The sequence below is a fragment of the Symphalangus syndactylus genome, chromosome 14 (assembly GCF_028878055.3).
Source record: "Symphalangus syndactylus isolate Jambi chromosome 14, NHGRI_mSymSyn1-v2.1_pri, whole genome shotgun sequence".
Taxonomy (NCBI): domain Eukaryota; kingdom Metazoa; phylum Chordata; class Mammalia; order Primates; family Hylobatidae; genus Symphalangus; species Symphalangus syndactylus.
Window position 1 is genome coordinate 67,163,881 of NC_072436.2, and position 25,588 is coordinate 67,189,468.

General features: G+C 47.3%; 2 protein-coding genes across 2 annotated transcripts; one reads left to right on the plus strand and one right to left on the minus strand.

Moving 5' to 3' along the window:
* Window positions 1-205: 205 nt before the first annotated feature.
* Window positions 206-19,559, minus strand: CCT7 (chaperonin containing TCP1 subunit 7). Its single transcript, XM_055240395.2, has 12 exons — window positions 19,411-19,559; window positions 13,984-14,137; window positions 12,947-13,053; window positions 10,056-10,181; window positions 9,138-9,190; window positions 8,467-8,638; window positions 5,286-5,450; window positions 4,036-4,224; window positions 3,293-3,390; window positions 2,771-2,903; window positions 1,781-1,987; window positions 206-573 (listed from the first exon to the last, which is right to left on the minus strand). The coding sequence occupies exons 1-12, from the start codon at window positions 19,414-19,416 to the stop codon at window positions 352-354; spliced, it is 1,632 nt and encodes a 543-aa protein (XP_055096370.1). The 5' UTR covers window positions 19,417-19,559; the 3' UTR covers window positions 206-351.
* Window positions 19,544-25,466, plus strand: PRADC1 (protease associated domain containing 1). Its single transcript, XM_055240399.2, has 5 exons — window positions 19,544-20,684; window positions 23,285-23,385; window positions 23,926-24,035; window positions 24,514-24,681; window positions 24,903-25,466. Exons 1-5 carry the CDS (start codon window positions 20,618-20,620, stop codon window positions 25,021-25,023), a joined length of 567 nt encoding a protein of 188 aa, XP_055096374.1. The 5' UTR covers window positions 19,544-20,617; the 3' UTR covers window positions 25,024-25,466.
* The last annotated feature ends 122 nt before the right edge of the window (window positions 25,467-25,588 follow it).

The window sequence follows — 25,588 nt, forward strand, 5'->3', positions numbered from 1 at the left end:
GATGATGCCAGAAGAAAGCAACTGTGTGTTGTCCAGCCACTTCTGGAACAAAGAATGCAACCACAGTGAAACTTCCAGACGGGCCACTCTAGTGGAGCTCACCCCAGGATGCTCGTCTCCCTGTTGGACAAGCGCATATAAAGCTAAAATTCTGAGCTACAGCCAGACATTTATGAGTACCATGCCAAATTAATTTACAAAGTTATCCGAAGTCTTACATTTTATTTAAATAGCCTCCAGTAAGAAGAGAGTGGGCCAATTACTACCTCTTCCTTGTAAAATGAAGTAACCAAGCCAAGGAGAGTAAGTGCACCCAGCAGCCAGCCAGCCATGTGATGGGTGGGGTGCCTCTCAGTGGGGGCGGCCACGACCACGGCCCCGGCCTGCTGCTGGGGGAGCATCCACAGTCGAGCGGGGGTTCTTGATGGTTTCATCTACAGACACGATCAGGCACGCAGCCTCAGAGGCTGCTGTCAGCGCATTGATCCGCACCATAGCTGGCTCCCACACGAAGGCTTCAAAGTTGTCAGCAATGTCCTCGTTGTTGATGTCCACTCCATACCACGTACCCCCCTAAAAGAGTAGGAAAAGAAAGGAGGTAATATGGAACTGCTTTCAACTTTCCTCTTGTAAACTGGTACTCCAAAAGACACTGCTAGGAACCCACAGACTCTCTAAACTTGGTGGCATTTCGCTGAAGAATACTGCATCTTCCTATGAGCATGCCAGGAACCTGGAAACACCCCTACTCCCGCCAACTCCTCCCTTTAGCCCTGGACATACCACACAAGACCTCTGGGATCTTCTCCCAGGCAAGCTGTTGTGTTTTGGGGCGGCCCCATCCTCAGGTCACCTGAGGACTATATATATATCAAACAATGAGTTCTCAAGATAAACAGGAATAACAAAAATACTATCCAATCTTTCATCTCATTGCTTCAAATAGCCCAATTTTACAGATGAGGCAAGTAAGACACAGAGGTAAAGTGACTTTAAGCAAAAGTCCTAATACAAGCCAGAAGCAGGGTCATTCACTGGGTGCTGGGCACTTAACAAACCTCTATCTATTTAACAAATGGAGGAATTAAACTCTCAGAGAGATTGAAGTAACTAGCCCAGGGTCACACTTGGAGGGCTCTGGAGAGCTTCACCACCACACCGGCAAGCCCACTACATGTGGTCAGCGTGTGCTTCCAGGAAGGTAGATGCAAGCTTCCTCCTGTGGTACCATGAGGAGCAATCATACTCTTTTTTTTTTTTTTTTTTTTTTTTTGAGACGGAGTCTCGCACTATCACCCAGGCTGGAGTGCAATGGCACAATCTCTGCTCACTGCAACCTCTGCCTCCCGGGTTCAAGGGATTCTCCTGCCTCAGCCTCCCGAGTAGCTGGGATTATAGGTGCCCACCACCACCCCTGGCTAATTTTTTGTATTTTTAGTAGAGACAGGATTTCACTATGTTGGCCAGGCTGGTCTCAAACTCCTGACCTCATGATCAGCCCACCTCGGCTTCCCAAAGTGCTGGGATTACAGGTGTGAGCCACCACGCCCAGCCACAATCATACTCTTGGTAGAAGCAATGAAGAAACCCTGGATCTCCTGTGCTAGCACCTTGGCTTTCCTTCTGCCCTCAGAGGAGGCAGTTGGCCAGGCAGACAGGCTGGGTGGAGTTGCAGCCTATCTCCTGGGCCAAGCGTGCACAGCTTGAGTAAGCACAGCTCACGTTCAGAATCTAGCCCCACCCGCCCAAACCCTGAACCCTGGGGAGAGAAAGGACCCACCTGGGCATGCCGAGCCCGCAGCTTGTTGAGAATGTTTGTGGCATCAAAGCCAGCATTGTCACACAGCTGGCGTGGGATAATCTCCAAGGCCTTGGCATATGCCCCAATCAACAGCTGCTGTTTTCCTGGAATAGTCCTTGAGTAATCCCGCAGGTACTTGGAGAGCTCCATCTCAATGGCCCCGCCACCGGCCACCACTGAATCATTCTGCAGAGATCAGACCACCTCTCAATGTAAGAGGGCCCCTGGTCCAAGCTTCCATGCTGGGCCACTCAGTAGGTCCCTTCAGCCCAGAAAGAGTGGTTCTTCATTCCTTCCTCCATCCCAAGCCCCAAATGCCCAGACATGGCCACTATCTAGAACATTCCAACTTCAACCTGGTGAACCTTATGGTTTCTGACTATTTTCAAGGTCACCTGCAGCTCAAGGACACTGGCACAATTACTGGAATATCTGACATTAGCTCCAGTTTGCTAACAAAACCAAGTCTTTTTCTTCTGTTTGCTCTGTTGCCCAGGCTGGAGTGCAGTGGTGTGATCATAGCTCACTATAGCCTCCAACTCCTGGGCTCAAGGCATCTTTCCACCTCAGCCTCTCAAGTAGCTGGGACTGACTACAGGCACATGCCACCATTCCTGGCTAATTTTTTTATTTTTGTAGAGACAGGGTCTTGCTATGTTGCCCAGGCTGGTGTCAAACTCTTAGTCTTAAGCAACCCTCCACCTCGGCCTTCCAAAGTGCTGGGATTATAGGTGTGAGCTACCACGCCAGGCTAAAAGAACAAGTCTTAGCTTTCAAGGCAGGATGACCTATTTTTGAGAAACTGAGGTTCAGTTTCTCTACCATTTGTGGGGCAAATCAGGGCTCACCACACCACCCAGGAAAGGGCACGTTATATAGAGAAGGAATCACCACACAAATCCAAGGTCTGATCAGCTAGGGAGATAGGAGAGAGTAGGCTGTGCAGGCAGGAGGCCATCAGCCCAGTACCTTAATGGCCCTCCTGACGATCATGATGGCATCATGCAGGGACCGCTCTGTCTCCTCCATAAACTGCTCGGCACCACCACGGAGGATGAAGGTGCATGTCTTAGCCTTGGGGCAGCCAGTAAAAAAATTGTACCTATGCGCAGGATTAAATAGTACACACATGAACTCTTGTCTGCCACCATCCTACTGTATTGTCCTCACTGCCAGCCCCCCCAACACTCAGCAGCTGCTCTTACATTCTTCACTCAGGTTACCCAATCCCAACCTTATAGACATTTTCTTGGAAAGGTCTGCAGCTGTACCACTAGGGCATAAAAGATTGTGGAGTCAAGGCTTTTAGATCTTTCTGTAATGCTGTATATTATCTGAGCTCTTTATGGCTCAAAGGTGAGACTTTGTAAAAGTTGTATACCACTTTGTACACAAAGGTGAGACTTTGTAAAAGCTGTATACCACAGCCAAAAGATGGCAGAAGACCAGACCCAGGCAGGTTTGTGAGCTCGGCCTGGGCCCACGACTCACCTCTCGCCTCCAATCTGGGTCTCTTCAAACACCTGGCATCGACCCAGCACATCTGCTGACAGAGCATTCACACTGGTCTGGATTGAGCCTCCACAGGCCTAGAGTAAGGACGGCAAGATCTAGCAGTGAAGGTTCCCAAGGCCAGGCAGCTTCCTGCCATCTCATCTCAAAGCCAATTCCCATGCATGCCCCCAGAGCCTCTGCATTACCCACCCTTTCCCTTGACTTCCAGGCGACCCTTCCCCCTCTCTGAAAGAGCAAAAAAAAAAAACAAAATAGAACTAAAACACATCAAAGGCAAACAAGAGAAGTTAAAAGGAGATAGGGACCCATTCGATTCAGCTTATACTCCCTCCCCTAAACTAGGGTGGCACTGGGTCCAGCAACTGAACTCAGGAGTACTTTAAACCTAAAAGTATCTTTTGTGGGATGCTCATGAAAGGGAAGAAATCTGGCTGGGAAGAATCAATATTTGAGTTTGTCCAGCTAATCATAGCATTACTGCTAGGTTCTCTCACAAACCAGATTTCTGGACTTGTTTTGGTTAGACTAAAGCAGTTTGTGCTACTGGGCACACACACATGGAAATGGAGTGCTTCCTGGAAAAAAGAGAGTTAAAAAAAAAAAAAAAAACAGGGCTCAATTCACACGCCAACCTGACAGTACACTCTGTTATACCAGGGGTCAGTGAAAACCTTTCCGGGCCACAAAGGCCAAGAAGCAGCCTGTGAAAATCTGGTTACCATCATTGTCCTCTTCAGATCCTCCTCAGGTACTCGGCCAGCACAGAACATGTCCCTGTCAGCAAAGTACTGGGTGGCCACATCCCCAATGGGGAGTTTGGACAAGACAACTTTGGCTCCGGAATGATGGATCTTCTCTAACTTGTCATAGAGAATGTTCCACTCAGCATCAACAATTGCCTGATAATCCTGGAGAGACCCAGAAAAGGATGAGAATGCTTTGGGGTGAAGGTGGACATATACGGTAGGGTAAAATATACCCATCTGACCCCACCAAATAAAACATGCTGATTTATCTGGGAATTAACAGAGATAAACAGAACAGCCACTCCTCGGTCCAAGCAAACAAGGACCCCATGAGATGACTTAGGAATCACCTGAAACTCCCCAACACAAAAGCAGAAAGTAACCCCAAGGCTGAGAACCAGAGCTGGTGCTGTCAAGATGTAAGAAATAGTTTAACCTGGCTGAGGTCTACCCTCTTCTGAGGTGCTGGATTCATGGAGTTCCCAATAAGACCCCTTTGGCCATGCACAGTGGCTCATGCCTGTAATCACAGAACTTTGGGAGGCCAAGGCAGGTGGATCACCTGAGGTCAGGAGTTCAAGACCAGCCTGGCCAACATGGTGAAACCCTGTCTCTACTAAAAACACAAAAAAAGTTAGCTGGGCATGGTGGCACATACCTGTAATCCCAGCTACTCAGAAGGCTGAGGCAGGGGAATCGCTTGAACCCAGGAGGCAGAGGTTACAGTGAGCCAAGATTGCACCACTGCACTCCAGCCTGGGTGACAGAGTGAGACTCCGTCTTAAAGGAAAAAAAAAAAGACCCCTTCCCCAAGAACTGCTCAAAGGTGGGTGACACAGCTACCTCCAGAGGTAGCCTGGGTAACATCAACAATGAGAGCACACCTGTCTCTGCAGCACTAGGTCTAGTCTACAAGTGGAGGAACTCACACCTGCACCAACAAGAGGAACTAAAATACCAGGCAGGCTATGTAGCTACAGAGGCCCTCCCAACCCCTTCCCCAGGACCAGAGCATATTTCAACAGGTCTTCCCTATCCAAATTTCCTCAGGTCAAGGTCACTCAGGGAGAATATAGAGTATGGAAAGAAGGGGACCTAGTACTTAGACATCAATATTCAGGGGGCAGGAAGAGAAAGGGGCCCACAACAGCCATGAAGACCCAGGGCTCTGGCTCAGAAAGCTGCCCATTTCCATGCCCCCAGCAACTGGTGAACCCACCTACCTCAACTGTGTGGACTCTTATCTCAGCATTGTCTTTCTCAGCTTTCAACTCGAGCTCGACATTCAAAAGGGCAATCTTGGGATTGTGGTACTTTTTGGGTTGCATTTCAAACCCAGCGTAAGAGAAAGTTTTCTTGAATGCAACACCAGCTACCAGCTGAGAATCCTGTTTTAAAAAAACAAACACTTTAACGGTTTGGTACTAGCCTGAAACAAAATCAAGCTAGTTGTTTGCTGGCTAGTGCTTATCCATTCCTGTGAACCTGAGCTAATCATGTCTTTATTTCACTGTTGTAACACAGCCTTTCTGTTATCATAAAATCGGAGACAAATCCTTTTTTTTTTTTTTTTTTTAAATAACACAACATATTATTTCGGTTATCCCTTTAGCATAAGGAAAATCATCTAGTTAGCAGAGGCAAAGCATGGTAAAGGCCTACTGGGCTGTCCTCTAAGACTGGCCTCTGCAGCACTGGCCAATGGATAATGCTGTACAAACTTCCATAAAGTATGCCAGAAGAGGAGCCACGTGTTTACAAAGAAGGCAAAAACTGCAATGCTACCCCCTTCTGTGCCCCAACTCCCAAATCTCAAGTCTCCTCCTGTACACCTCCATGTACCCGTAATTTGCACTGCACCCTCCACCCCCACACCCCCAACAGCATGGATACCATAGCCTTGATGCTTCCTCCCTCCAGAAGATGATGCCAAAAGGTCATAAGAATCAGAAATCCCCTGTGTAATTTCTGAGCTATCATTGCAGCTCCTCAGACCTCAATCCCTCAAGGTAGGATCTTCTACCACTTGTTCTACAACAGAGCTTCTCTGTGGGTCGGATTTAACAGCAGGGCATAATAGAAAGCACACTGCACTCAGGGCTGACTCAGCACTACCATGAGGCTTAGGTTCCAATCTCAGATCTTTTCCTTACTAAATGACCGAGTCATTTCCCACACCATGAAAAAGGGTATTCAGTTCAATAACCTTTAGTTTCTCTGCCAGTGCTCATCTACAATTCTCATCTATAATACTGTAACCCATGGGTGAAGAGTATCTGTCCCCAGTTCCTGCATAATTCAAATCCACAGCTTCCTAGAGGGAGTGATGCCTGAGCTGAATGATGGATGAGCAGAAATTAGTCAAAGAGAAAAACGGAAAAAAGGTTCTCCTAAGAGGTGAGAGGCAGTGTTGTGGAATCAGAGAATGAAAAGCCATTTGAAGTTGATAGAATTTAGAGGGTAAGAACCAGCCAGTGAGGAAGAGAGAGGGGAAGCAGGCAGGGATCAGTTTAGAAGGATCTTACAGGCTCTGTTAATGCCTGGCTTCGTATAGGGAATGTAGACGTCAGAAGGCTTTACGCAGAGGAATAAAGTAGGAAACTTCACCCTGCACATAGTAAATAAGTACAATGGATTTAGGGGATCCAAGACTGGAAGAGGGGTGGCAATGCTCCCAGGAAAGAGTAAAAGAGACAGACTCAAGAAATAATTAGGAAATCACGAGGTAAAATGGAACAATGGTAACTGACAGGCTGGAGTCAGAAGGGATTTCCAGGATGATCCCAGATTTCTGGTTTGAGTGATTGAATAAACGGTGGTGATACCAACTATGACCGGAAATACAGAAAATGCTATCACAGGACTGGAGGACAAAATAAAGTGCTTAACAGCAGTTAGACACAAGAGCATGAGGCTCAGAGGAGAGATGAGGACTAAAGATCCATATCTTTATGGATGTGCCCCAGGCACATCAGGAAATTCTGTTAACCCTGGTAACAAGTAAATAATTACTACCACTATTTAATGAATTCTGGGTCAGGTTTGTATGTACTTAACGAATGTAGGACAGTCTGGGAAAAACACAAGTGAGACTTAGAGTCCCTGGCTTTCTTGCCAGGTAAGATTATTAGTCCTGATTTCTAGTTTAGTGGATGCCAATCTAATCTCAAGCATTTATGGAAGTAGGAAGGCCCAAGAGAAGATGAAAAATTGTTACTAAAAAAGTGAGTAAAGACAAAGTCAGCAAGCCATGATGAAGATAGGGAAACGGCTCAGATGACCTCCAGGTTCCTCACAGCTTTATTACATACAGAGAATCTCAGCCCACTGGTCTGACATGTGCCATAATAGGAGGGGAAATGGCAAAGTGGGAATGCAATTTGGGAAGGTAAAATTTAAAGAGAAGGACCAGGCTATCTTTCAAGCTGGTCCTCCTCTATCCAAATTGCTTCAGTTGAGGTCACTGATGAAGAGTAATAAGTACAGCAGGCCATAGACTGAAAAGGCCAAAAGCAGCATGGAGATACCAAGGACGTTTCCAGACAGATACTACTGTGTTAAAAAGAAGGAGTTGCGCTGTCCAAGATAGTAGCCATTAGCTATACGTTGCCATTTAAATGGAAATAAAATTAAGATTCAGTTCCTCAGTTACATTAGTTGCATTTCAGGTGCTCAGTAGCCAAGTGTGGATGGGGCTATCATATTGGACAGTGCAGATATGTAACAGTCCCACCACCCTACAGAAAGCTCTACTGGAGGGTGCTAAGAGCTACACATGCTAATATGGATCAGTTTCTAAAATATGTTGTTAAATGGACAAAAGCAAGCTATAGAACACTATATAAGCAATCTTTTGTCTTTAAAAAACAGTATTTACATACATGCTCATATATGCACAAAGTAATTCTGCAAGGATACACACAAACTAATAGTGGCTGTATATGGGGCAGGGGTAGTGCATGAAACACTTTTAACTTGAGGCCCCTTCACAGTTTGAAATATGTATCATCTATTCAAGATAAATGAAAGAAGGGCGAGCTTAACAGTATCACTTAGGAGTAAGCAGTGAACTGAAAAATCCCTCTCAGATGTATTAATTGGGAGGTCATTGATAATTTGAGCTAGTGCTACTACCCCACCACCACCCACTGACACAGAGAACCTGAGATTCTGAAAATCATCCAGTCCAATTTTCTATTCTGTTGACAAGTAATATCCACAGAGGTTACCAAGTTTATCTAGTCACAGCCTCTAATGGCAGTATGGGAAGTACAATGTAAGTCTGACTTCCTGCCTAACATGCATTCTCTTTACTCCTGTAATGAGTACGCTTCTGCCATATGAAGCTGTCCGAAGGGTCAATATGAAAGCAAGAGCTGTCTAGGAAGGCCACAGCAGGCTTACCTCGAGGGCTCCGCCCTGCACCTTCTTGATTCCAATCATTTTAAGCTGCAGCAAATCATCGAGCATCATCACTGCTTCCACCACCATCTTAGCAAAGAAAGCTTTCTGCTGGGAGATCAGCTTGGAGCTCAGAGCGGTCATGGCACACTTTTCCAGCAGCTTCCTCTGCTCCCTGGGACACAAGGGCAGAATCTGCATCAGGTCCTGAAAACCAAATCCCTCTTATCTGATTCTATTACAATGTGGAGGTAGTTCCCTTCCAGTATCTAAACTCAGCCCTCTTCAACTTCACCTTCTGTATCTTTAGGGCAGATTATCAGTGACAGATGGTGACTGCAGTCAAAGATCTCATATGTGGCAGCTTTTAAACTACAGTCAACAGCTTCTTTTGTGCTCTGTGGGCTAGGACACAGCCAAGGGTCTGGCACGAGCCAAACAGCCCCAGGCACATAGGGGGATTGCGGCATGCTTCTGCATCCAATTTGGCCACAGGAAGTCAGTCAAGGTTCTGACAAAGGCCTGACGCGGTGACTTGCACCTGTAATCCCAGCACTTTAGGAGTCGCAGGTGGGAGATCACTTGAGCCAGTAGTTCAAGACTAGCCTGGGCAATACAGCGAGGCTCTGTCTCTTTAAAAAAAAAAAAAAAAAAAATGCCCACTACAGACTTACACTTTATCTGCCTTCTTCACGGTCACAGCAATCTCTTTGATCTTGTTAACTGCCTGCCAAGAACAGAAGTTGAGTGAGTCTATCATGCTAAAGACAAACTGCTTAAGTGGACCTCAATCTCGCACTAGTCCTGAGTCTGTTTACTCCCAAATCCTAAGCATTTCTACTCTACAGCTGAAACAGCACTTCTAGGTCTTGTAACTGCTCAGAAATATGTAAAACTCTATAGTTCAGAAAATTCCAAAAGTCAGAAATGCAAAGTGGGTATACAGTTCTGAAGAATCAGGGTGCTTCCAAGATTTTGCTCTGGGTCTGCAGGTAACACACTACAATAAATGAGTGGAAACAGCTGTGACATGAGATTAAGCCAAACCTCCTGGTTTACTAAAAACACCTATGACAACTTCTAGCACTTTATATATTAGTTATATATAAAATATGCATACAAATATATAAACTTTTTATCTTTTCCAAAGTACTCCTCATATATTATTTCATTTTAATGTCACCACTCAAATTAGAGATAGCAAAGAAAGTAAGGCCTAGAAAGATTAAATGACTTGCCCCAGATCACAAATGAAGGTTAGAGGGCAAATAATCGCTAGGTCTCAATATACACCATGAGGTACTTGAGTGTAGCATGTAGTAGTAGTGTACCATGATCTCTTAGTCCTTCCTCAGAGACTATGTCTACATCAGAGTCTACCAGGCTGACTAACCTGAGGCTTAAAGAGATTAAGTAATACACCTCATCAAATGGCTACAGAATAGTAGAACTGAGATTACTAGGGAGACGTCAGAAAATGCCCAAAGTACCCTGTTCCCCAGTCCCTCCACACTCCTGAAAAGAAATTCCCCTTCCTAAGAGAAATGTGAACGTGTCCAGGCCCAAGACAAGGTTAATCAGTACTGTCATACCAGCTGGGTGGCTGTGCGGAAAGCTCGAATGATGATCTGGGGGTGTAAACCTTCCTCCACATAGGGTTTCACCTGCTTCAGAAACTCTGCAGCCAGCAAGGTCACTGAGGTGGTGCCATCACCCACCTGGAAGATGATGACAGGAAATACACGTTTTCTGATGTTTGGGGAATAAAGCCCTGAAACTCCATTTTAAGGCACGCTACCCATTTAAACTGAGTATTATTTAAATGGATGTCAAGCTTTTTTCTGGAAGCACAGGTTTTTGCAACAAGTAGAAAGAAGGTAATGGTAGTTACATATCCATCATGTCAAACAGTCCTGGGGGCTACAAAATTAATTCCCCAGACAGCCCCATTCTCTAAAGAGGGCCGATGTGGACAATCAAATGTTCTCAGGGTATAAAATTACACACATGAATTGAGAACTTATGTTACGTACAAGGCATTGTGATGAATAAGACAGTCCTTGTCATGCTTATTATAATACAATACTTACAATAATCATGGTACCAAGAAGCAAGAGACAAACATTGTTTAAGAAGCAAAAGGTGGGCCGGGCGCGGTGGCTCACGCTTGTAATCCCAGCACTTTGGGAGGCCGAGGCGGGCGGATCACGAGGTCAGGAGATCGAGACCACGGTGAAACTCCGTCTCTACTAAAAATACAAAAAATTAGCCGGGCGTGGTGGCGGGCGCCTGTAGTCCCAGCTACTCGGAGAGGCTGAGGCAGGAGAATGGCGTGAACCTGGGAGGCGGAGCTTGCAGTGAGCCGAGATCGCGCCACTGCACTCCAGCCTGGGTGACAGAGCGAGACTCCGTCTCAAAAAAAAAAAAAAAAAAAAAAAAAGCAAAAGGTGGCTGGGCACGGTGGCTCACACCTGTAATCCCAGCACTTTGGGAGGCCGAGGCAGGTGGATCACCTGAGGTCAGGAGTTCAAGACCAGTGTGGACAACATGGTGAAACCCCGTCTCTACTAAATATACAAAGATTAGCTGGGTGTGGTGGCGGGCGCCTATAATCCCAGCTACTTGGGAGGGTGAGGCAGGAGAATTGCTTGAACCTTGGAGGCAGAGGTTGCAGTGAGCCAAGATCGCACCACAGCACTCCAGCCTGGGCGACAGAGTGAGACTCCGTCTCAAGAAGCAAAAGGTACTGTAGGAGTTCCTTTCTTTTTTAATAGAGAAAAGGTCTCACTATGTTGTCTAGACTGGTCTTGAACTCCTGGCCTCAAGCAATCCTCCCACCTTGGCCTCCCAAAGTGCTAGAATTACAGGCATGAGCCACTGCATCTGGCCAGGAGTTAAAAAAAAAAAAAAAGGTAATTTTCAGCCAAATCCCACTAAAACAAATCTCCTAGGACCAGCCAAAGTTCTTTATATTTCAAAAACTATGAGGAGGCCGGGCACGGTGGCTCACGCCTATAATCCCAGCACTTGGGGAGGCTGAGGCGGGTGGATCACCTGAGGTCAGGAGTTCGAGACCAGCCTGGCCAACATGGTGAAACCCTGTCTCTACCAAAAATACAAAAATTACCCGGGCATAGTGACGGGCGCCTGTAATCTCAGCTACTCGGGAGGCTGAGGCAGGAGAATTGCTTGAACCCAGGAGGCGGAGGGTGCAGTGAGCCAAGATCACACCATTGCACTCCAGCCTGGGCAACAAGAATGAAACACCCTCTCAAAAGAAAAATAAAAAACTACTGGGAATAAGCAGATTACTAGTCTGCTAATCTTTTTTAGATGGTGCTCTTCTGTGATGGGATCTAAATCCTATTTAATGAGGGTGAAAAAGAAAAAGAGCTTTCAAGAAAATTGGATAAACTCTAAACTGGAAGAAATTTATTTCGGTAGAGATGGGGTTGTGCTGTATTGCCCAGGCTGATCTCAAACTCCTGGACTGAAGGGATCCTCCCACCTTGGCCTCCTAAAGTAATGAGATACAAGCATGAGCCACCATGCTTAGCCCAGAAATTTATTTTTAACTTCATGTATGTTCACTGTGTAAGGTAAGAAATTCTCAAGGGGCCAAAAAAAAGGGCTACTATAGAGAAGGTTTAAGTGGCCAGATTTCTGGACCAAAAGGCATTATTCCCTCGTTGAAGACAAAAACAAATCAAATCCAGACTCTTCTCTCTTTAATTTTATATATGCTATACCTGTTTTATAGGCTGGTGGCTCCTAATAAACCTTTTAATATAACTTCAGGACATACCTGTAGTATACATATTTTGCAGTACTCTAAAATACAAAACCTATCTGTCAACACGTTTATTAATACTCCAGTGTTAGAATTTATTTTTAAAAGACAGACTGGCTAATGCCATGAATTATACACTTAAAAATGGTTATAAGAATAAATGTTATGTCTATTTCATCATCAGTTTAAAAAAGAAAAAAAGCCTGGTGTAGTGGGGAATGCCAGTAGTTCCAATGACTAAGGAAGCTGAGGTGAGAGGTGGCTTGAGCCCAGGAGTTCAAGGCCAACCTGCCAACCTGGGAAACACAGTAAGAACCTATCTCTTTAAAAAAAAAAAAAAAAAAAAGGCAGATTGGAAGCCTTAGTTTACAGTCCCATTTTATAAGAGATCAGAGGTCAAATTATTTAACCTGGCAACTCACACAAATGACAGCACACAACCTGTTAAGATCTCAGGCAGTAGACTTCTATCTAAAGACTGTTGTCATTCATCAATGTATTAATGGATGTGAAAAGCTACATGTAACGAAATAGTATGAATTTTAAAAGGCTGTTAATTCTAAATACTTTTATAAGCATGTATTACTTGTACAATTATAATTATATAAAATCTTTAAAAAATTTAATAGAGGAGCACTAAGGAGCAAGCAAGCATGTTTCAACCTCCACTTAAACACACAACTATTTTCCTACCTCAGCATCTTGGGATTTGGCAATATCTACCAAAGTCTTTGCTGCAGGATGGACAACATCAAGAAGTTTCAGAATTGTGGCCCCATCATTAGAAATTGTTGCTTTGCCTTAAAAGAAACAAACAAAAATTTAAAGCCCCTTTCTTAAATGCTGTCTTCAAGTTGGACCTAGAGCCCATGTACACTTTACTGGGATGGGGCAGAGCAGATCACGGCAAGGCTGAAGGGAAAGGATACCTATCTGATCTTTCTATACAGAATTACCTCTGTACATAAAGGGTCTAAAATCACAAGCTTTTGAAGACCACAGACTCCCAATTTTCCTTGAAGAACAATTAATACAGGTCAACTGGATACAGAAAGGATTTTTTAAATAAAAGTAGCCACTTAGATATTCTTACCACAGTTGATACCCTCACACATCAATTAATATACCAAGACATAAACAGGAATTTTCTCATCTTGATAACAATGGAAGTGACCACAGGAAACTCCAGATGGTTCTGTTTCATGTTTCTAGGCCACGTCTCCCTATGAGGCAACAGGCTCCTGAGGCTAGGTTCTCTCATATATTCCCACACGGGCTCAGCAGTCAGGACAATATAAGAAGCTTCAGAGTGAGTCATCTTTCAACAATCTTTTTTTTCTTTTTTTTTTGAGACAGAGTCTTGCTCTGTTGCCCAGGCTGGAGTGCAGTGGCGCAATCTCGGCTCACTGCAAGCTCCGCCTCCCGGGTTCACGCCATTCTCCTGCCTCAGCCTCTCCGAGTAGCTGGGACTACAGGCGCCCGCCACCACGCCCGGCTAATTTTTTGTATTTTTAGTAGAGACGGGGTTTCACCGTGGTCTCAATCTCCTGACCTCGTGATCCGCCCGCCTGCCTCCCAAAGTGCTGGGATTACAAGCGTGAGCCACCACACCCGGCCTCAACAATCTTAAAAGCAGTGGGATTTCTGATACCAACCTATGCTAGTCCCAAACACCCCCCCAAGGAGCCTCCTCTCCTGCACACAGGCCTGAGGAACTCTTGTAGACTTACCTCTGCCATCTACAATAAGCTTGTCCATGCCACGGGGACCCAGGGTAGTTCTTACAGCCTCAGCAATCACCTGGCAAGCACTGATGTTACTCACAAGCTGGGGGATGCCTTGGGAGCTATCAGTCCCCTCTTTCAATAGGATAACTGGTGTGGGCTAGAAAAGAAAGAGAAATTAACTGCTTTTAATAATCATCTATTATAATGAGACTGGAGGGGAAAGGGAAGAATGCTCCCATCTCTCCCTTAACAGAATTATCTAGAGGTCTTCTTAAACCACATTCCCCCAACTGTCTACCACATCCATTCCCCAACCAGCCTCTACCTCCAGAGACGCTATCAAATTTAGCCTACCCTGCAGGTATGCTAGACAGGAAAATGGTTTGAGAAGTACTGACCTACTCTAAAAGAAAAAATCATGAGTTCTCCAGTACCCAGCTGAATGACCATTGCCTTTTCAACTTCTGACCTTACTCCCTGTGCTGAGGAATTGGGTCACAACACAGGAGGAAGAGGCAGACCCTGCTAAGTGTTCATCCCGCAGCAAAACATCCACTTGTCTGTGTTACAGCTCAATCTTAGAGAAGCAGATGGGACACTGATGCAAAATGCAAGATGCCAACAGCTTGAGGTGTTGTCCTGGAGATGCCTAGGCAGTCAGCTTTATATAACAGTGATGTTCAGCTGCAGTGTAGGAGAACAGGCAGAGAAACAAATAGCACCTTTGCCCTGTTTTGAAAAATGATGGCAAATCTAATTCATACAGTAATGTTTCCATCTCTCATGCTGGCTCAATAAAGCTTCCGTGTGACTAATTTCCAATCAGATACCCCAAAGAAGTTTTTCTCTTTCTATATTGCATTGGTCTCCAAAACATTCCCTATCCCTGTAAGGGCTTCATTTGCAGACCTGCTTTAGAAACTCTGAGAAACAGGGATACTTGCTTGTTTTAAAGGGCCCGCTCAGATATCTTTGCTCCAGTGACCACCATTATTAGCACAGAGAGTAATTTCTCAGCTTAGCAAACCAGAGTACTTTTTCTCCGCATTCAAATCTGAGCCTTCAGAGATGAGCCCACGAACTAGATCCAGTCTTCTCAAGTGTTTCTGGGTAATTTTGTGTGTGACACAGAATGTAATAAGGATAAATACTATTTCAAAACTTTTATTGTGTTAAATTTGTTACTAGGCTATGATTACAAATGTATTTCTTACTGTGGAATGCAATAAAAAGTTTGAAAGCCATCACCTAGTCCTTAGAGGTACATAGATGTCTGAGCAAGAAAGGCACAGGAAAGCACAGGGCTTTCCCAACCTAACAATGAGGAGTGAGGAATTCCTGCCAAACCCAGAGTCTAGCCACCCATGAGGCTGATTCCTTATTAACTGGTCAATTCCTTAAAAAGCTCAACTCTTTTGGCCAGCGCAGCTGGAGGGTAGTAAGCAAGAGGAAGACTGGAATAAAGCTGAAGAGGCAGGCAGGAACCAGATCACATACACACTTGTGGACACACTATGGTGAGGAGTTCAGATTTCATTCCTAAAAAGGAAAGCCCTGGGAAGCTTTCAGCAGAGGAATGGCATACTGTGATTTACATAAAAAACAAAAACCACTGTAGAAAAAACAGGATCACTTGAGCTCACGGAGTTCAAGACCAGCCTGGGGAACATGGCAAAACCCTGTCTCTACAAAAAGAAAACGAAAGATACCCAATAAACTCTACGGAATAAGAGAGTGGGAGTAATTTAATATATTATTCTTTTTTTTTTTTTTTATATTTCTAAGAGACAGGGTCTTGCTCCACCACCCATGCTGGAGTGCAGTGGTGAGATTATAGCTTACTATAATAAGCTCAGGCCTCCTGAGTAGCTGGGCCTCAAGGCATGTGGTACCACACCTGGCTAATTTTTTAAACTTGTATTTAAAAAATGTTGCCCAGGCTGGTCTCCAACTCCTGGCCTCAAACAATCCTCCTGCATCAGCCTTCTAAAGTGCTAGGATTACAGGCATAAGGCACCATGCCAGGCCCTCATTAAATTTTTTTAAATGCTTGTCAATCATACATTACTCATTTTATTTTTTATTTTAAAAAGAATGCTTGTCATGTAAACCCCTACATTTGGGGTCAGGCATCAACTGAAGGGAAAATTCCTTCCTTTTGCTGGAGTGTCCCAGGTCTGGTGGCAAGAAATGGCTTCTCTATACTCCCAGCATTCTTTCTGGCCCTTCAGCTGGCCCTGTCCCTGGCACCTTCTGCAAGGGAAAGATGTGTGTCCTGAAAGGCCCCACCATCTCCCAGTCTTGCTAAATCATTCCTTATGGCAGCCCCAAGTCTTCTCTGGTCCACCCCTGCCACGGATGGAGTCTTACACTTTAAATCAAAAACTAACATGAGTCTCAATCACTTCCTATCACCTTCGGCAGGTTCTTTCACCTCCTTAACAGGTTAACTTATCCAATGCTTGTGTATACTTTTTCTCACCTCAACCTGCAAAGTGTACCCCCATCTAAAATAGTCACTCTGCCACCTTCTACCAAAACCACTTTCTTACCACCAGGCCACCAATTCCTCAGAGCTCCAATTCTTCCAAGAAGTTTTCTCTACAGTAATAAACAAGGGCATCTGAACAGGGGATCCCATAACTTTCTCTTCACTTGCCCTTGCTCACAACTTTTGTATCACCATCCATCTTAAGTATAAGCTTTCCAAAGACAAGGACCAGAATAACCTTAATTAGAAGAGTGCCAAGATTTGGCCACACATGAAGCAATATTCAGCAGCTTTTGGGGCTGAAAATCCAACTGCTACTTGTAAGTGCTTGACAGCACTGGCTTCTTGACTTTTGGGGAGAAAAGCACTGGCAGTACAGTAACACTAAATTTACTGAGAGTTCTTAAGCACAATGCAGGAAGAGCTTGGAAGCAGCTAACCACAGATTCCCCAGGTTCCCTATGCTTTGTAGGCCCTGAAGAAATGGCAGGCTGGGTAGAGAGCATCTATGGGGTGGAAAAGGTGGCAGAGCTGGACTGAGTCAAGCCAAGCCAAGCAGGATAGGTTCTCTTCTAACAGTTCCTCAGCAGCAGGCACTGTATGGAAAGTCCAGCTTCCGTCCCTTAGTTATTTTCAACCTCGCTCCTTTTTTTTATTCCTCTAATAAATAAGAAACAACGTCGGGTGCGGTGGCTCACGCCTGTAATCCCAGCACTTTGGGAGTCCAAGGTGGGTGAATCACAAGGTCAGGTGTTCCAGACCAGCCTGGTCAACACAGTGAAACCCCGTCTCTACTAAAAATACAAAAATTAGCCAGGCACGGTGGCATACGCCTGTAATCCCAGCTACTTGGGAGGCTGAGGCAGGAGAATTACTTGAACCTGGGAGTGGAGGTTGCAGTGAGCCAAGATCGCACCTCTGCACTCCAGCCTGGGCAACAGAGCAAGACTCCATCTCGGGGAAAAAAAAAAAAAAAAGAAAAAGAAACAAAAGCAGACTCCAGTAATTGGCCACAGGTATCATGGAAGGTTTTGGAATTTCAGCTTACTGATCTTCCTCTTCATCCTACTTTAAAACTTTCACTAAGCATCATTAAGCTTAATGGTTTACAAAACAAGAACAAGTGTGTATATGCCAAGGCACATAGCGCTCAACACCACAAAGGCAAGGACATACATTTTATACAAGCTGTACCAACATCACAGGACTGAGGTTTCAGGGGACCTTTTCACCTCTTTCGATTACAGAAGTATTCTAGAATATCAGGGGCCAATTTGAAGACAGGAAGACTCTTGGAGATAGAAGTTTTACATTCCAAAAATGGGGAGGAGATACCAAGAGCCAATAGAGCAGGGAAACAGTCAATCTGACAGAGGAGGGGTCAGTTCAGGGAAAACACAAGTGTGGTGATCTAGAGCCCACTGGTGAAGTTTTATCACGGCAGAGAATGGCGGTTCTGATCCCCAGCTGTGTGAATGTGAACCAAAGCTCTTATGGAAGCCCTGGCAGCGGGATGGACTGATTCCAGAGATGAAAGGAAGCAAACAACCACCTCGCCAAGTAAGAGCTAACATTGCTGAGTGCTTACTATCTGCTAGGCACACTGACAAACTGAGAACCAGAAATTAAATAACATGCTCAAAGTCACACAGCTAGTAAGTGGCAGAGCTAGGTTACAAACCTAGGCATTCGGTGTAGCTCCAGAAGCCTTACTCTCAGCTACTATACTATGCTGCCTCTGCACAGAAGATGAAAACGACTTCAAGAATGAGCAATGCTAGAGACATAAAGGGGAGAGGAAGCACTGTTAAATGCGAATTTCCTTCTACCTTGGGTACAACCGGGATTCACAGGGCATTTGGTAGAACACCTAAAAGGTGTCTGCCCCCCTAACAGGACAGGGAAAAGCTGCAAGAAGCAGGAAAAGAACAGAAGATTGAGTCGGACAGGCCAAAATGAGTAAGTGAACTGCCAAGTGCACAGAAAGCAGTATCTCAGTCAGGAAACACCACCTCGGAAGCTGGCCCTACTCAATAACAACCCAGGAGATAGCATCGAGGCTTGGGACCCACGGAAAGTATCTGAAGCTCCGAGAGAGAGAGAAAAGAAGTGTGGGGAGTAGGGCTACGAGGAGCACTTTAGGTGGCTCCAGGACTCACAGCAACTCTGTCGCCCCAAATTTTAAGAAAACGAGACCCAGAGTTAGGTAGCCAACTAGAAAAGCCTTTCTTATGTCATCAGAGTCCAAGCCTGGGTCTTCCCACCTCCGATACAGTGTCTCCATCTACCTTTCCCGTTCTCCTGGCTGAGAGGCTGCACCCCCCAGCAACCACCAGGGCCTGGTACATTCAGTAGGCACTAAAAACGCGTTTATTTAATGACTGAGCGAGTAAGTGAATTAATTAAAAGTACTAGGGAAGGCGTCTGCTTCTCTGCACGCTGCGGTGAAGGTCAGCGAGTGACCATAGTGAGTCCCTAGGCGGGCACAATATGAGGTCCCCAACGTGCCTCTGCCGGTTCTAGGAAGCACACGTCTTTACAGTCCGCAAATCTCAGGGCAGCCCCAGCTTCCAAGTCTAGCTGCCGACCGCGTAACCACGGCCGACCTGCACTCGTTTCACGCAAGTCCCGGTCATGCGAGGCTAAAAAAGAGGTCCCGGACGTGGGTTCGCGGGCCCGAAGCACCCTGGGACTTGTAGTCCCCAACCGGCCCGCCCAGAGACTACCCTAAAGCTCCACGCAGCCCTCGCCAACAGCTCCAGCGCCGTGCTCGGGCCGAGCCAGGCCGCGGCTGGCCGGGGTCGCCCCTAAGCTGGGGATCTGGGCGAGGACAGAGGCAGCAAGCAAAAGAGGGTCCTACAGAGCAAGCCCAGGCCGAGCGGCGCCGGCCACCGGCCAGATGGCAGCTGATGGCGACGGATGCGCGAGACGCCACTCACCATCATTTTGGAAGCTTATTCAGCGGCCCGCCACTCTCCCCTCTTCTCCGAGACCGGGCCACCCAGCAACCCACAATGCCTCGCGCAGTAGAAATACCCAGAAGCTTGGGCCGGGAGAGGAAGAGAACGGACCACTTCCGCTACTCTATGGTTCGTTACCACCGACTCGGTGCGGCTAGAAGGACCTGAGGCTGGGCTTCGGGGGCTCTCTAGTGAGGGGCGTTCATTAAAGAGAGGTCGCCGCATTTCGGTCGTGCTTCTTTGAGCACGGAGGGTCTTTGCTCGGCCCGCATCACCTACTAACTTAATTCCACCCTCCTCCATCCCCGGACGCCAGACCAAGGAATCCAATAAAGGCAACAGTGTGGGACGCAAAGTGTGGGATAGGCTGGTGCCAAAGCACTTTACGTGAGCGATCTCATTTAATCTTCACAACCCTATTGCGTTGGTCCTATTATTAAGGCCATTTTACTGATGAGAGAAAGGAGACTGAGAGGTCAAGGTGTCCAGTGTCACAGTTAGTCAGTGTCAACGGGGCGAGCGTGGGAAGCTGGCCCCAATGCCCGTTTTCTGGCTTTGCACTGGCCAGAGGCTCCTCGTGGATGGCGTGCGACAGGCCGCGGCCCCAGCGCCTATCCACGGTAAGCGCGCAAGCGTTGGTGGCACTGGGCAGAGGACCCCCTGGCGCAAGACAAGTGCCTTCCCGTGAAGGCGTGGGGAGGAGGAAAGCGCAGCTGGGAGAAGGCTAATCGTCGTCAAGCGAGGCGGCCTTGGAGTGGACAGGACCGAGACCGCAAGGCCTGACGGCCTCGACTATCGGCAGCTGAAGCAAGTCCGGCTGCAGGTATACCTCCAGTGCTTGTCCTCTCCGGCCTACCCACCGCCAGCGAGGACCGGGAGAGTAGAGTCCAAACTGAGAAATGCTGGGGCGGGGCTGACGCGAGGGCCGGCTGTAGCTGTTAAGAATTTAAGCCAATCAGCCCCCGGCTCCACTTCTCTCGACCAATAGGAAGTAGGCTAAGGCGCAAAGGCGGAAAGTGTGGCTACATGAGCAGGCGTCAGAGCCAATCAGCCGTGAGCCTCGTTCCTGTTGTCCAGCCCGCGGCGAGAGCGGGTATGTGGGCGGGAGGCCGGAGTAGCTGTCAGGCTGAAGTCCGGCGAGCGACGCGCGGCTGGAGGAAACGCGGCGCCGGGCCGGGCCCTGGAGATGGTCCCCGGCGCCGCGGGCTGGTGTTGTCTCGTGCTCTGGCTCCCCGCGTGCGTCGCGGCCCACGGTGAGCGGCAACGGGTGGGACTGCGTTGCAGGGCGGGGCTGGCTGTCCAGCTTGCGCGTCTCGGGTTGGGGGCCAAGGGTCACCTTGGGGACCCTACGAGTTCAGAGCAGGACAGGTCTGGGAGCGGGCGGCCGGAATAAGTGGGTGGTGGTCCAGGGATATAAAGTGGGCGCAGCCTGAGGCTGAAGCTCAGAGTCTTCAGCTTCCCACGACAAAGCAGATCTCCCCACTCGCCCCTCCCCGCCCACTAGCGCCGACCCAGGTGACTTAGGGTGCGACCAGAAGGGACAGCTAAGGAAAGATACTACAGGCTGGAGATATGTATGTGAGCATCCACATGTACAGTAGCACACGTTCCTACACGTGGGCACACACAAACCGTTTACACCTACACAAGCACATAAATGTATACATCTATGCACATAAGTGAGCACATACGTATACCCACAACTTACACAAATAGGCACACCCAAAGGCAAGCAAGGGTTGGGGAGGAGGGAGTGAGTTTGACGCTAGTCCAGGAAGGCTTTCTGGAGGTGTATTTGTATCTGAGTGGGAGTCCCCACTCCCAGAACTGTATAGCCCAGTGCCAAGCCATGGGAGCTCTAACTGATGGCTGCGATTTGGGCAGTAAACAAAGACAGCTAAAGTCTTAATCAATCCCATCCTTGCCCATCCTTGGTACACAGTAGTGACTTGGTAGTTTGTTGATAGACCAATGGACTTGTTGACAGCAGTTTTTTTTTTTCTCTTTTCTTTTTTCTTTCTTTTTTTTTTTTTTTTTTGAGACAGAGTCTTGCTCTGTTGCCCAGGCTGGAGTGCAGCTGCGCGATCTCGGCTCACTGCAAGCTCCACCTCCTGGATTCACGCCATTCTGCCTCAGCCTCCCAAGTAGCTGGGACTACAGGCGCCCACCACCACGCCCAACTACTTTTTTTGTATTTTTAGTAGAGACGGGGGTTTCACTGTGTTAGCCAGGATGGTCTCGATCTCCTGACCTCGTGATCTGCCCGCCTTGACCTCCCAAAGTGCTGGGATTACAGGCGTGAACCACCGCGCCTGCCCATGACAGCAGTTTTCATCCTTCAACATTCCGCAGTCTCTCTGGTTTAAGGAAACCAGAGACTCAAGTCCAGATACAACATTAAACTTATGCTGAGGAGAAGATCCTATGCCCCAGAAAAATCTAGTTGTCTGGAAATTATCTTCCTCGGTGCTATGGAGCTAGATATAGTTGTTCATTCATTCAGGAAAGTTTATAGGGCTATCCCTATATTGTAGCCACTATGCAAGACACTGGGGATTCTTCATTGAATGAAGTTACAAAGTGGAAGAGGCAGATATTTAAAAATTATGAATCCAGGGCAGGTGCGGTAGCTCACGCCTGTAATCCCAGGACTTTGGTAAGCCAAGGTGGGAGGATCACAAGCCCTGGCACCAAGGCGAGACCCCATTCCTATTTAAAAAATGAAAAAAAAATCAGCCTGGGCAACATGGCGAAACCCTGTCTCTACTAAAAAATACAAAAACAATTAGCCAGGCATGGTGGCGCACACCTGTAGTCCCAGCTATTTGGGAGGCTGAGGCATGAGAATCGCTTGAGCCTGGGAGGTGGTGGTTGCTGTGAGGCGAGATCGCGCCACTGCACTCCAGCCTGGGTGATAAAGTGAGACCCTGTCTCAAAAAAAGAAAAAGTTATGAAACCTGTATAATTACAAATTATGTTGAAAGTCCCCATTTATTAAAAAGTACATTTGAATAGGTATGGGAAGGCAATCACGAGGCAGAAACTTTCTCTGAGGAAGTGACATTTAAGGTATGACCTGAAGGATGACTAGGGAAGAGTCAGGTAAAAGGGTGGAAGTAGGGTGGGGTGGGAGTAGGGGGCCTTCCAGGCTCAGGGAACAGCCTGCAGAAAGACCCAGAGAAGTGAAGAAACTGAAAGGCCAGTGTAGCTTGAACACAGGATGGAGGAGATGAGGTTGGAAGAGTGGCCAGGGGCCACAGCAAACAGGGTCTTGTAGGCCACGGTTTAAAAAGAGTTTAAATTTTAAATGCAAAGGGCAATTATTGAAAGGTATTGAAACCCTAGGTATGGTGATGTGCTTGTAATTGCTGTTTTCAATTTCTGGTTGTTGCTTGGGGAGCAAGAATGGAGGCAGGGAGGCCAGGTAAGAAGCTGAGCTGTCAGGACAAGAGATGATAGTGACTGGACTTAAGGGGATGGCAGTGGGACCAGAAAGTCAATTTTTAAATTTTAGTGAGAATTGCTTTGTACGCAGGCCACTACATCTCTACCCTGAAACTCCCAGGTCTTCAGAGCAAAAATACTAACCCTGGAGCTCTCAGTTTTCCTGGCTTACTGTGTAAGCAGCAGCAGCTGATATAAACCTCTGGGGTTACTGACTCTGCATCAACTCTATCCTCCCCAGGACAGAGATCATCTAGCCCCCAACCCCGCCACTAGTGGACCCCGTTGGCTGAAGCCAGGACCCTGAGCCCAGACTATAGCCAGCCCAGCTGAAGACACAGGGTCTGGGATCTGAACCTGAACCAGCTTGTTCCTGGGAGGCTTCTTACCTGTACTCTTTATCCTTCAGGCTTCCGTATCCATGATTATTTGTACTTTCAAGTGCTGAGTCCTGGGGACATTCGATACATCTTCACAGCCACACCTGCCAAGGACTTTGGTGGTATCTTTGTAAGTTAAGGGAGGCCCCTGATCTCTGATCCTCAACCTCCCCCTTCCCCTCACTGAGCTGCAGTGACCCTCTCATCCCACCTGAGTGCTGGGACAGGGAAGCGTGCGGAATCAGCTCTGCCTTCCATGAGCTGCAGCACAGAAAGGAAGCTCTTCCAGCTACTCCCGAGTATAATATAAACCTAGGCACCATGGAGGGACAAGTTGTCTTTTTAGGGGACACGAAGTGAAAAGCCAAGAGCACCAGCTTCCTCTGCCAGCTCTACCTCCGAACTGTGTGACTTAAGGCACGTCATTTCTTCTCTCTGGATCTACAACCAACTCCCCTGCCTATCTCATGGAAGGGTAGGGTGGTGTAGGACAACCAGATAGGCCTTTGCGAGAATTAAGTAAAAATGTTTAAGTGTCTGGCAATACAGAAACCACTCCATGTTTCCTTCACACTTTATAAGGTGCCAATAAGATGGGATTGTCAGCCCAGTCCTAAAGCAGGTGTGTCTCATTACACTCTCACCTGTCCAAATGTTAAATGTTTTTCAGCACACAAGGTATGAGCAGATTCACCTTGTCCCCGCTGAACCTCCAGAGGCCTGCGGGGAACTCAGCAACGGTTTCTTCATCCAGGACCAGATTGCTCTGGTGGAGAGGGGGTAAGGAGTGGGCAGGCATAGGGCAGATTCTGGGATTATTGGTGGTAGTGCTTTGAAAGAGCTGTTTTTGAAAATTTCATCTTTTTAAGGGTCTTTAAGAAATGTCTAGCCTGGGCAACATGGAGAAACCCTGTCTGTACAAAAAATACAAAAATTAGCTGGACACGGTGGTGCACACCTGTGGTCCCAGCTACTCAGGAGGCTGAAGTGAGAGGATTGCTTGACCCCACGTTAAGGCTGCAGTGAGCCGAGATCACATCACTGCATCACTGCACTACAGCCTGGGCAACAGAGCAAAACCCTGTCTCCAAAAAAAAAAAAAAGAAATGTATTTAAATTATCCATGCTTTTAGCTATTTACTTATGAGACTTTATAACAAATTCTTCATAGTCTGCCTTCTATACCCCCAGGGTAATGGTCTGGGGAAGGCGGAGCTAGGACCTGTCTTTCCTTTGGTCTTATCACCACTTCTTCCAGGGGCTGCTCCTTCCTCTCCAAGACTCGGGTGGTCCAGGAGCACGGCGGGCGGGCAGTGATCATCTCTGACAACGCGGTTGACAATGACAGCTTCTACGTGGAGATGATCCAGGACAGTACCCAGCGCACAGCTGACATCCCCGCCCTCTTCCTGCTTGGCCGAGATGGGTGAGGGCTTCTTGCCTCTGGCTTTATCAGCACCAGGCTGGGCGCCATGACTGGGTCAGGGATAATCACCAGTCCCTTCTTGCAGGCCTCAAACTTGGGGTGCTTCAGTTAGAGGGCAAAAAAAGTTCTTGGGCTTTGGAACTCCCAGGTTGATGGGGACAGTGGGGCATGATGGGGTACCAAGAAAGTGACCATCACCACCTCTCTTCATGCCCTCCCAGCTACATGATCCGCCGCTCTCTGGAACAACATGGGCTGCCATGGGCCATCATTTCCATCCCAGTCAATGTCACCAGCATCCCCACCTTTGAGCTGCTGCAACCGCCCTGGACCTTCTGGTAGAAGAGTTTGTCCCACATTCCAGCCATAAGTGACTCTGAGCTGGGAAGGGGAAACCCAGGAATTTTGCTACTTGGAATTTGGGAATAGCATTTGGGGACAAGTGGAGCCAGGTAGAGGAGAAGGGTTTGGGCATTGCTAGGCTGAAAGGGAAGCCACACCACCGGCCTTCCCTTCCCCAGGGCCCCCAAGGGTATCTCATGCTACAAGAAGAGGCAAGAGACAGGCCCCAGGGCTTCTGGCTAGAACCTGAAAGGAGCTGAAGGCAGGTGGCCTGAGAGCCATCTGTGACCTGTCACACTCACCTGGCTCCAGCCTTCCCTACCCAGGGTCTCTGCACAGTGACCTTCACAGCAGTTGTTGGAGTGGTTTAAAGAGCTGGTGTTTGGGGACTCAATAAACCTTCACTGACTTTTTAGCAATAAAGCTTCTCATCAGGGTTGCAACTGTGTCCTAGAATAAGAGCACATGGGTGGGCAGGACCTTCAAACTCACTCATCTTGTCCCATACTGTCGTTCTGAGGAAAGGAAACACCCACAGAGGACAGTGACTGGCCCAGGTTATTTG

Bases quoted from the DNA above. Each gene is read 5' to 3' on its own strand.
- CCT7 (XM_055240395.2), bottom strand. The intron at 4,225-5,285 runs GTAGGTGGGTTC...GGGTCTCTCCAG, and splicing joins TAAGAGTCCACACAGTTGAG to GATTATCAGGCAATTGTTGA. The intron at 574-1,780 runs GTGGGTCCTTTC...CTACTCTTTTAG, and splicing joins TGCGGGCTCGGCATGCCCAG to GGGGGTACGTGGTATGGAGT.
- PRADC1 (XM_055240399.2), top strand. From the start codon at position 20,618: ATGGTCCCCGGCGCCGCGGGCTGGTGTTGTCTCGTGCTCTGGCTCCCC. The intron at 20,685-23,284 runs GTGAGCGGCAAC...TTTATCCTTCAG, and splicing joins CGCGTGCGTCGCGGCCCACG to GCTTCCGTATCCATGATTAT. The intron at 23,386-23,925 runs GTAAGTTAAGGG...AATGTTTTTCAG, and splicing joins AGGACTTTGGTGGTATCTTT to CACACAAGGTATGAGCAGAT.